The 12,462-nt window shown below is 33.3% G+C and overlaps 1 protein-coding gene across 1 annotated transcript in view; it reads right to left on the bottom strand.

Moving 5' to 3' along the window:
- PIGN (phosphatidylinositol glycan anchor biosynthesis class N) overlaps positions 1–12,462 on the bottom strand; it is a 90,165-nt gene that overhangs the window by 68,807 nt on the left and 8,896 nt on the right. The window contains exons 4-10 of the mRNA XM_074339876.1: positions 9,964–10,085; positions 9,374–9,472; positions 7,487–7,593; positions 4,646–4,770; positions 3,206–3,336; positions 2,161–2,277; positions 42–82 (exon numbers count right to left, since the gene is read on the bottom strand). Of these exons, the coding sequence (XP_074195977.1) occupies positions 42–82; positions 2,161–2,277; positions 3,206–3,336; positions 4,646–4,770; positions 7,487–7,593; positions 9,374–9,472; positions 9,964–10,085 (742 nt within the window). The remainder of the gene's footprint in view (positions 1–41; positions 83–2,160; positions 2,278–3,205; positions 3,337–4,645; positions 4,771–7,486; positions 7,594–9,373; positions 9,473–9,963; positions 10,086–12,462) is intronic.

Here is a 12,462-nt window from a genome sequence, read left to right as displayed (position 1 = left end):
GAGATAATTAAATTTGAACATGATTCAATTGAAATGAATACCTGATTGATATCTTGCCTCTTCCAGTACTCCAATTTACATTCTGAAAGACACAATTAGACACAAAAGTTGATGTTAAGATTTAAAAAAAAATGAATCATTTCATTATTATGAGGGGTCAACGCTTAATTAAAAACATAAGTACTGGAAAAGTCTATTTTAAGTAAAGTACCTGTGAAGCAAAAGGGTGTTGTTATTTTTAAAATGAGAATTTTAAAAGAATAACTGAAAATTAAATATTTGGTGTTTTCTATGATGATTTATTAAACTTTAAAAATGCTCATTTGGATATAATTGTTTCAAAACATCAAAAGTCTAAGGCAGGAAGCATAAACTAAAAGGCACATGAAAACAATTGTTAGTATGACTACAACCAAAGGGTTCTAAGATATTTTTATGATGAAATATCCTTTAATAAGATAATAAAGCTTAAATTATGTTTCTGCTACTACTAGTCAGCTACTAAAATTTCATAGTAATCACTGATTAGGAAAAAAATGAATATTCTCTTTCTTGGTAACTTAAGATACTTAATATTCATATAAGAAAAACTATATTCTTTCTGTAATGATTCTTGAAGTCATGTGATTCTAAAACATTAATTCACTGAGAAATCAAATGCCAAAATAGTTCTATCTCCTAAATACAAACCTCGCTTGTATTTAGACCCAATCTAATCCATTTACTGCAGAACATACGAATATAAAATGATACAACTGTTTCGGAAAACAGTTTGGCATTTGCAAAAAATTAAACATAGTTTCATATGACCTACTTATTCCACTTCTAGATGTCTAGCCAAGAGAAATTAAAACATATGTCCACATAAAAACTTTCATACAAATCTTCATAGCAGCATTGTCCTAACAGCCAAAATGTGAAAACAACCCAAATGTCTATAAGATGACTGTATAGATAAAACATGGTATATACAGCAATAGAATATTATTCAGCTCTAAGAAATAAACTACTGATTCATGCTACAACACAGATGAACCTTGAAAACATTATGCCATGTGGAAGAAGCCACAGATACAAAACACCACACAATGAATGATCCCATTTATAGGAAATGTCCAGAATAGGCAAATCCAAAGTGACAGAAAGTAGATTAATGGTTCCCAGGTAATGGGCAGAAGGAGGAATAAGGAGTGATGATAATGGGTAAGGAGTTTTTGCGGGGCTTATGAAATTAGATAGTAGAGGTGATTACATAATCTTGTGAATATAATAAAAACATTGAATTATACAATTTTAAAAATGTGAATTTTGTGGTATGAGAATTATACTTCAATAAAAAAAATGAACGCAATACAAGAAAGCAAGTTTCTAGGGAAATTCTATTACACAAACCAAAAAGAGTCTTCTCTGGTAAAAATCCCTAAACACAGCTTGAGTCCGAATCCCTGGAGAAGGTTTTAAAAAGAAAATTTCTAGTCTTCACCCAGACTCTTGGACTCAAAATATCTAGTGACAAGGTCTGGAAATCTATATCTATATCTATATATATATATATATTTTTTTTTTAAATCTGTATTTTTAACAAGTGCTTTGGATGAGTCTGATGCAACTAATCTGGAGCAAGGCATTTGAGAGGAATTCTTTTGTCCAATTAGTGAAAACTTTGGAACTCTGGAAAAAACCTTACCTTATAAAACAAGCAGAGCTCCAGGAAAAAGGAATTCCTTTCTTCATGGACTGAAAAGCAAGGGAGGCTTGGGCAACACAGAGAGATTTCAAAAGTACTAGAGACGGGGCAAAGCAAAATCTGTCCAGTTGTGAAACATCAATTATTACATACGTGTGACAAATCTAACTGATAATCATTGCAGGTAAGATTTGACCCAGGGTTTCATCTAAATCCCAGTTATAATAAGGCATGTGAGAAAAAAATCAATAGTATAATTTATACTTGAACTTTTGTCAGGCAAATAACTGAGACTATATATTTCAAGCTGAATATTATAAACCAAATAACACGAACTATACAAAAGTAATACATAGAAATAGCAATTACACAATATCAAAATGAAGACTGTAACTTAAAAGTGATTTTTTAAATAAACTTGGTTTTATTTTAAAATGTTATATTTATAAAAACAATAAAGATAGATTTTATACCTTTTAAAAGTGTATCATCAAATTGCTGAGTTGATACTTTTTGGGGATACTTGATTCCAGCTCCCCAAGTGACAAAAGGAGTAAAAGTCTCTGAAAGATGACCAGCCCCATGGGAACCTACAAAGACACCAAGAGTAATAAGTATATGAGAACTAACTTATACCTAAATATTTTTTTTAAATATTAGTTTTAAAGCGTCAATTCATCTATAGTTAATTCTAGCCACCACATACCCCCAGTGCTTGCAACTCTGTGAAACAATTAGTTTTAAAATATTTCCAAAGCAAGTCAGGGTATTAACAGCAAACAGACATAAACAAAAACAAAAGGCAGAATGTCTGCTGAGTGACTCTGGTTGAAAGAATAACAACAATAACAACAATAATAATACTTGGAGGAGATGCCACCAGAGTAGCTCCGAAGGCAGAAAGAACAGAGAAAGTGCCTTCGGGGAGTAACCCCACCCAAATCTGGGGCAAGCAGTTGAGGCTAGGTCTGCTCTGGAGAGGAAAGTACAGTCTCTAGATGTTTCTCTTCCAGGCCACTCTGGCTGGTGCAGCCCAAAAGCCCTTTACAAAGTGGAACCAGCTCCCTAGAATTCTATATTGTGATTTGGGGACCCGAACCTCACCGTTGCCTTATTTAGCTCTCTGTGCACACACCGTGTTTACCTTGGAAATCTCTCAGGGAGGACAGGCTCGTCTAGGGTAGATTTTCAGTAGTCTGAGGTCCCTCGAGAATAGTACCTTAACCTCACCCCATATGCCATCGCATACAATTAACCCTAGGTGGATAAATAATAGGTACTTTTTTTCCTCCCCACTTATTTCTAATTGCTCATTTTAAATGAGAGTATATTCCTTCTATAGTTAGAAGATTCTTTATGTAAGATCAGTCTTTTTTACACTAACATTTTAAGCATACACTTATTATGTGCTAGACACTTTGCATAGACTAAGACAGGCAATCCTCTTCAACATTGTCTGCAAGCTACAGTGACCACTACTTTAATGAGGAAGTGCACATTGCTTCAAGACAGACTAACCCCAGTCTGTCATTCCATGGTCAGAGGTCAAGACAAATGCAGTTTTCTCATCATTTCCATAAAACTCTTTAAGTAGGGACACAATTTCTTTAATTCCCTCATCAACCAGTTTAATATTGTCCTTATATTCCCTGTTTAAAAAGAAACAGAAGAACAAATTAAATTAGATCCATTTGGAAAAATAAAATGTTAGCAACATGAACTCATGACATTCAAAGTAACTCCTGAAATACTTCTGGGCTTCATCTTTAATATTTTAAAATCAGAGCTCTTTAGATTTATTAAAAATAATATTTTCTGTGTTTAAAGATGCAAAAGAATCTGAAATAGTTTTCAGAAATGGTTTACCGATGAGCAAATGCATTGTAATGAATGGTTTTTAATTAAGTCTCTCAAATGCAATAATGATGCCTTTCAAGTTCAGGTCTCTTACAGTGAAAACTATATTGTTCTTGCCACGTAAATAGGTCAGGTCTCACTGTGTCAAGTGTAGAATATTTTCATGCCTTACAGCAGGGGTGTCCAAACCGCAGCCCGCGGGCCAACTGCAGCCCATGAACCATTGTTAATTGGCCCGCAGCAAATTCCAAAAATATATTTAGTTTACTTAAATAAACCAGGTGAGGCAATACATACTTCACCTCGAGTGAGTGGCCCGGCTGTTTGTGTATTTTACCACATATGGCCCTTGGTGAAAACCATTGAAAAAAGTTTGGACACCCCTGCTTTGGAGCATTTGTACATAAGTTAATGTAATGTGCTCTAATAAGTTATACTTAAGCTTTCCATACCTGTACACTTAAACATGGCTAGGATGGCAAGGCTGCTGAACAAGGTATCAGTTAAAACGGTGCATTGTGTTAAAGAAGGGGAGCCTGAGGCATTCGTTACTGGCAGGTCACCGACAGGCTTTACACTTACACACATCTAAACCAAACTCGAAATAAAGAGTAAAACTATAACATGGATTCTTCCTCTTTCCTATGGTCTGCAAAAGTGAGAAAAATATTTGCTATTCTATATAAGGAGTGCTCCTGAAATACAGTATATATAACTTCATACAATTATTTGCTAGATACAATACTAATTAAATGGAACAAATAAGGAATAGCTAATTACATCTTTTTTGGTGATATAAATATTAACACCATAAAAATGCTTTTTACTTTACGGTTTACTGAATTTCTAAAATACATAATTCTTTCTCTGCCTTGATAAATTGAGAACACAGGCTATATTTCACTTGTATCAATGTGCAGTGTGGCCACAGCACGTGTGTTAGCTTCTGTATCATACTACATCTCGTATCATTGAGAGCTTCTACTTTAGAGTATAGGTTCTGTTGTGATAATTACAAAGAAAACATTACAATACTTTAAAAGTTCAAACAAACAGCTGTTTCCCTCAAAAACAAGAAATTAAGTACAGCATTAAAATTACCTCGATGATGGTCGGTGAGCATGTCCATTTGTGTCTATTCCTAGTAAGTGTAAGAAAAAAACTATTTTCTCTTCATTTAGTTTAGAAAACAAAGATTGGTTCTTTCTGGCAGCATGAAAGAATTCCTATGTGTAACAAATCAGTTAAAAGAAATTTAGTTCATTTATTTTATTTTAAAATTCTCATGAAAACATCTAATTAAATTTATACATAACCATGAAATTATCTTATTTTGTTTAAATTTGTCCTCAGGCTTACCAACATAGTTCTTATTGTCAGTGGAGACATTTATGTTCAAATATGCAATGAGCTATTTTCTGTGGCCAAAAAGTGGTTATAGAAAGGAGATCTTAATTTCATAAAGATCTGGTAACACTGAATAAAATACAGCACTTTGAAGAAACGTTTTGTCAAGAGCCAAAAAGAAAACAGTACCAGTAGCCTTAGGGGACTATAAAAGAGGGGTATCTAAGCTGAATAGGAAGCAAAGGGAAGTCACAAAGACCTAGTACTAGAGGAGATAATGAATGAACTGAGTTTTAAAACGTTAATCGTGACAACATGGATGAACATCTTAAAGGACATTACGCTAAGTGAAATACGCCAGTCACAAAAAGACAAACACTGTAGGATTTCATTTATATGAAGTAACCAGAGTCATCAAATACATAGAAACAGCAAGTAGAATAGTGGCTGCCAGGAGCTGGAGGGGGGAATAAGGAGTAATTGTGCAATAGTGTATAAAGTTTCAGTTTGCAATGCGAATGTACTTAACACTACTGGACCTGTACACTTAAAAATGGCTAGGATGGCAAATTTTGCTATGTGTATTTTACAATTTTTTTAAAAATTGTGAAGTAGAATTTGCATGGCTTTGTAAACTGTTTGGCTTGAATTAAGCACGAGTCTCTGGCCCGGGGAAGACCCTTGACTCCCTCTCTGGCCGTACCTCAAAGTCTGCTCTGTGTCAGGGCTGCTGCCACACTTAACCCCTCCCCACTTGCAGTTCCTCAAATCCCTTAGGCTGGCTCTTCCTTCAGAGCCCAAGATTTACCCAGTGCTGCTGACCTGAAATACTACTCTCTACATGCAATCCAGATCCATCCTTTACCTTTGTCTCGCATATTTCTCCAGCAATCATCTCAAAAATTCTCAGGAAAGCCTTCCCTTAACTGTTCAGTCTAGATGAGAATTTTCTAAAGATATAGTCTCAGTCCCTGTATTTTTCCTTCACAGTATTTACCACTGTTGATGATTTACTATTTTTGTTGTTACTTGATATATGTACATACACACACACACACGCACACAACACACACACACACACACACACACATATATCATACTTTATGAAGTCATGGGCAAATCTTTTTTTCTGTTCATTATTATATCACCAACTAGTGATGTTAAAATAAAGAAAGGAGAAAACTCATAAAATCAGGCTAGCCACCAGTTATATCTGCCCATCCACAAAGAATCAAATCCATCATTTTCAGAAATGTTTAGTTATGCATATGAAATTAGAAGCCAAAGGCCTTTAAACAGAGGTTAACCTAAGTAGTTTATATTAAGAAGTGATAATTAGCAAAGGAATTCGTTAATTATTTTCTTAAAGAAGTTTTACTTAACTTGAAAGTATTCCCTGTTGACAAAAGTCTGTTAAATAAAAAAAACAAAATTTCAAAGAGGAAGGATCCTGATAAAATAAATAGGATTTATCAAAAAATGTACTGAGCACTTAATTCCTGCCAAGTAAATTCAAAGAAAAATGCAAACACATATTGATGAGTACATTTACAAACAAATTAACAAAAATGACTACATTATGGAGAAGTCTACAATGTCAGTTCAAAAGGCACTGTTGGTAAAAAGAAGAATCATTTAGGGTCAATCAATAAATGCTTCTTACAACAGATAAATTATGAGGTGTCATTTGGAAATGAGAAACAATGGATTGATAGAGAGAGCTAATAGCCACAAATGAGATATTCTCACACTCTTGGATGAATTTTGATTGGATTCCTAGTGAAACTGTGATAACTGTCCTACCAAATATTCAAAAAACTCTTATTTCTTAAAGAAACACATAGATATTATTATGACTAATTTTCTCATTTGTTTTTACTTATCGAATTTTTTATAAAGTATAATTTTTTTAAATATACTTTATGTTATTATAATTGCCTTACATTTAAACAGCATTTTTCTTTTTTTTAAGTTTATTGGGGTGACAATGGTTAGTAAAGTTACATAGGCTTCAGGAGTACAATTCTGTAATGCATCATCTATATATCACATTGTGTATTCACCACCCAGAGTCAGTTCTCCTTCCATCACCATATATTTGATTCTGTTTACCCTCATCTACCACCATCTACCCTCATCTACCCCCCTTACTCTCTGGTAACCATTAAACTATTGTCTGTGTCTATGAGTTTTTTAAACAGCACTTTTCAAAAGGCTTTCATACAGCTCACATGGTGCCACTACTGCAAGAGACTGGTTCTATGGTCAACGAAAGTTCAAGTTTTACCTAGGATGATTCAGCAGACTAGGAACAAATTACAGGTTAATTGAATTCCAAACTAGGGCTCATTTTACTGTCAGAAACACGTAATTTAAAAAGGTTATCTTCTTAAAAATTACTTTAAAAACTTCTATTAGTTGGTTTTTGTAGAATATATAATTTCTTAGAATGCAGTCTTTTAAAAATAGTGTGCTACAATATAGAACTTTTACATTCACGCAAGTAGAAAACAAGACGAATCTACTAACAAATCCCTTTCTAGCACTTTAAGTAGAAATATGTGTGCTGTGCATTAACCGCTCAATAGCACGCACCTTAATCTTATCAAAAACCCATGTATCCAGTTTTGTTACATCCTGGGCACCAAAATCCTCATCATTAGCATCATAACTATATGTAAAAACATGGTCTCCCGTAGCACCTGAAAAGGAAATTTGGGGGAAAAAATTTTAACAAACTTTCAAACTGTCATAAATATGAAATAGTAATTTAAAGATTTTTGTGAGTAACCAGAATTTTTCACAAAGCATTTTGTGTTATGATGGGGAAGAGAAAGATGGGAAGAATAATTAACATTTATTTTATGTACCATGCTTTGCACTTTAACACATGCTGTCAGTTTTTGTTTTCACAGTAACGTATTTTAATTTTACAGATACACTACATATAAGTTAATTCACTTGCCAGACTGACAATACTAACACACAAAAATCAACACCAAAGTTTGTCTCCCTATAAGGATTAAACTAGTCAAAAAATGTTATGTGTTAGGATGCTATAATCTAAAATAGATGAAGTCATTTAGTTTACAAACTTCTTAAAACAAGAAGAAAATTCAAATATTTCACTTTTCTTATTCATAGACTATGTATATATTTCTCAATATAAGGGAATAAATTTAGCTTATTGCCAAACCGTTTCATGGGGTAAAAAAAATATATATTAATCTTACACATTTGTAAGACTTTATTAAAATCTAATCAATTTAGTGAATTTCTGAGATAGGCTCTCATAGAACATAAGGAAGAGATAAAACGACAATCTCTTACAGCGTCAGTTTAGCAGTACTGACACTATTCCACTGCTCAGTCATTCTACCTCTCACATCCTAAGTAAAAGATCTGAGTGGGTTTGTTGGTTACCATAAAAAATGGAATATTCCTATTGGACTGTCTCTGATTCAGACATTGGTCCTGTCCTATCAATTATAGCCAAAAGAAGACAGGTAAGTGTAGTACGCCATAGCAACTTAACCCATCCTCACCACGACCAGTCCCCACCCACAAAAGCTAAACAGCTTTCCAAAAAAGGGAATACATAAATGGCAAGCCGTATGCAGTTTTGGGGCCTGCCCTACATAATAATGTTCTATGAGTGTCATACATAAAATTCTGAGCATGTATTTTGCTTTCAAGACTTAATAATCTTCAATACTTCCCATTATTATAATTACACCCATGGCTAAGTATAATGTTACAAAACCTTTTCATTAAATGAAATGACCAATCATTCTGCTCCCACTAAAAGGCATTTAATGATATAAAATTGAAATAAAATCCAAGCGATTTTAGGAAGTAATATAAAATAATTTTCTAATCTAGAGGTTTTTCATGCTTGCACATTCATGCACAGAAACAAACACAACAAATCCAAATGGCATGATCTGGAATATATGAAAATAGGAATTCTAAATATAAATTTTACGTTTAAATCTTTATGTGACTATCCACCAACTTCTTCATAATTTATCAGAGTAAAATGAACCAGACATCACCATCATGGTCATGAGGAGCTATGGGATAAGCCCTTTGCTAAATGTTCCACATGAGTTATCTAATTTAATCCAAAAATAAACCTATGAGGTAAAAATTATCATCATATTTACAAAATGGAAAACTGAAGTTCAGAGATGTGATCTAATTTGCCCAAGATTATAAACTGTTAAATGCTAAAGCCATATACCATTTCATCAAATCCAAGACACTACTAACAACTGTGTGTGCCAGTATTTCAAGTACAACTAAGAAGGAAAAATCAAATTGACATGTCTTTCTATTGTAATACACAACCCTATTTAAAAAATGTTAAATATGTTAAAACATGTATCTCAAAACTCAATAAAATATAGTAAGAAGTATGTAAAAATTACCATATTGATTTATTACCTATTTAACTGAGGAAATATACTCAATGACTCTTACCTTTGGCAAACATCGACAAGATATCTGGGCTTCCCCAGCTCCATGTGTACTTGCTTTCATTAAAAAGAGAATCAAATTCTACAGGATTTTCCTTCCATCCTTCAGGTAATCGAGACAAAAAGCAAATAATAACAATAGTAATATATAGAAGCATTAGGATAGCCCCTGAAGAAGAATTCTTCAAATAAAACAAGGAGGATTAATTGCAGAACAGATGTAAAACTAATAATAAATTTTATGTTACATGTGTTATGCCACACTTTTTTTTAAAAGCTTACAATAGAAAATTTACTTCTTATTAAAATACAGAATTATTTTTGAACTTTTGAGAGTCAACATCTAGGAAAACCATGGATCCATCCAATCATATTCTTTCAATAGCACAGAAGGAAACAAGACTAAAGCTTAGTTCTTGAATCAATACCAGTGTGTCGACGTGAGAAAGGCCTAGTAAAATACTTGTCAAAAGTACCTCAAAACATGCTCTACCTGTGTCATTATTCAACGAGCATTAAAGAAGCAATATTTACAAGTATATAATCAATTTTTGTGATTGATTATGTTATAAAAATTGTGTAAATAGACAATACCTTTGGCAACTGCGCTGACATCTTCATAAAACCCAGCTATCAGGGCTACATGACCTGGCCGAGATTCCGTTGGCACACGTGTATGAGATATCCCCCAGCTGCCTTCATGCATTATGATATTCCTAAAAGATATTACAGATTAGTACTTAACATAGACTGTGATTGAATGCTCTGTTAAGGCTTTAGAAAAATAAGATTATTACAGGAGTCAAAACCAAAAACGTGAGTCAAAATTTAAGAAGGAAAGAAATGCTTCTAATGCAGCTGAGTCCAGTCCCAGCCCCCACACCAGTGGATTCAGTAGCATCAGTGAGCCCAGGTGGAGGAACAAAGAAACACCGGCACAGAATCATAAGACAAAATACACCACTGTTGTTTTAAGCCACAAAGTATTGAAATCGTTTGTTACATAATAAATAATTGATATACACAACATTATCCTATCAATGTTAAATTTTATTAGGTGTGATGTTTGTATTGTGGTCATGAAGGAGAAAGTCCTTGCTCTTAAATACACGCTGAAGTGTTTAGGGTTGAAGTGTCATGATTATCTCGCTTTCTAATTATTCAGGAAAAAAATTAAGCGTGTGTGTGTGTGTGTGTGCACGCGCGCATGTGTGTACTGAGAGAGAGAGAATGTAAATATGAAAAAAGTTAAAAACTGTTAAATCTAGGTTAAGGGTATACAGATGTTCTTTATATAATCTTTTATTTGTAAACTTTCCTGTATTTGAAAAGTTCTCAAAATAAAAACTAAGGGGTTAAATTATATTCCTAAATTTGAGATTAAAACAGGCAAAATGTTTCTTTTGCTAAAATGTATCAAAATTAAATTTTAACACAATTATTTGTAAAATTTGGGGAAGCTAAACCACCAGTAATGCCACTGCAGGTGAAAGAGCAAAAGACAAGTTATAAAACATGGCAGTGGTAACATTTTTCAAGATAAACTCTCAACTCTCAAAATGTTCTGTAGAAAAGTATCTGGTAAAAGATATTTTGGTAAAATACCAAAGATATTTTGGTAAAATACATACATAATAAGTAAAAGCTTGAAAACCATTGAACTACATGCTAACAGAAATATGTTTTAACTTCTTTAGTTATATAATGAAAACTGAACTTAGAAAGAGGGACGTATAAAAATTTGGATACCTCTGTTTAAAAACATTTTTGATCAGTTCAGATTATATTTTTTTTTAAAAAAAGAGGAACAAATACAAATAAAACCTTTGAAAAACATGTTTAGAAGCAGCTAGAAGATTCCTGAAATTGCAAACACACAATGGCATACAACACAGGCCCATCAACTGGGTGACTCCTTGGCCCACTACCTAACACCCAACGGAGTAGCAAGTGCTACCATTAAAGCTCATCTTTTCCTTAACAACCAGCATATTTTTACCTTCTTAATTTTGCAATGAACTATATTTCTCTTTTCTTTGGCAACTAAGAAATTGATCCAACTATATCACCCAATTTTCAAAATTATTTGTAGGAATTTGTTACACATTTTTGTATACTGAATTTAACCCTAGTTTGATCTTATTTTCCTATTGCTCTGAGTTGCTCATTTATTTATTTTTATCCTTTAGCACATTACACATTTCTTTGAGCCACCATGAATTTCTTTCTGGAAATTCAACATAGAATTCAAGTTTGTTCACTATTACTGCAGTCAACAAATACCGGAGGTGCCAAACAATGTATACACATTTTAAGAGATGTTATCTATGCTCAAGCAGGAGTGTGCCATCATCAGAAGTGTCCGGACGCTGATGGTAACCACTTTGAACACCTCTTGTCATTGAAGACGTCAAATGTGACTTGTATTCATCTTTTGTTATCGGTATATATTGAGTGTTAAAATTAATAGTTTTTCCTTTCTTAAAATGTGTATACATTTTTTTGGCACCCTCTGTATTGATTAATTGCCTACTGTGTTCTAGCAACTGGAGCTAAAGTAATGTAAAATACAGTCCCAGCCTTCATGGAACTGGCACATGTTAAGTACTATAAAGAAAAACAAAACAGAGTAAAGGGATAGAAAGTAATGGTGACAGTTGGGGGTGGGAAAACATAGAATATTTTAGATGAATTTCCATTTGAATTTGAGTTTTAATCTCTCCATAGCAGCATTCAGAAGGGCTTTTGAGAGGCGTGCCACTAATGAGGAAAAAAACAAGTGTGGGAACCCCTAAGTCAAAAAAAGTAAACATCTCTTTTCAAAACCACTTAATAGAATCTAAAATTACATGAAACAGCGATGGAGACTTGGAAGGGCTTTAGTATAGAAAGTGTACTTTGAGTTGAGGTCTGTAATATTTTGTAGTTAAACATCATTGTAATTGGCAATTCATTAATATCTATGCCTGGCATTATTTTAAAAATTTAACAGGCTTATGTTAAAAGAAAAAGATAATATAGTGCATTGTAAGCCATGTTCGGGAAATTAGGACAAGTTAGGCCAAGCAGCTAAAGCCATACATTTCAGTTCAC

Source organism: Rhinolophus sinicus, linkage group LG09 (genome assembly GCF_036562045.2).
Source record: "Rhinolophus sinicus isolate RSC01 linkage group LG09, ASM3656204v1, whole genome shotgun sequence".
In the NCBI taxonomy this organism is placed as follows: domain Eukaryota; kingdom Metazoa; phylum Chordata; class Mammalia; order Chiroptera; family Rhinolophidae; genus Rhinolophus; species Rhinolophus sinicus.
The sequence above is the reverse complement of the archived record's forward strand: the minus strand, read 5'-3'. Positions and strand labels throughout refer to the sequence as shown.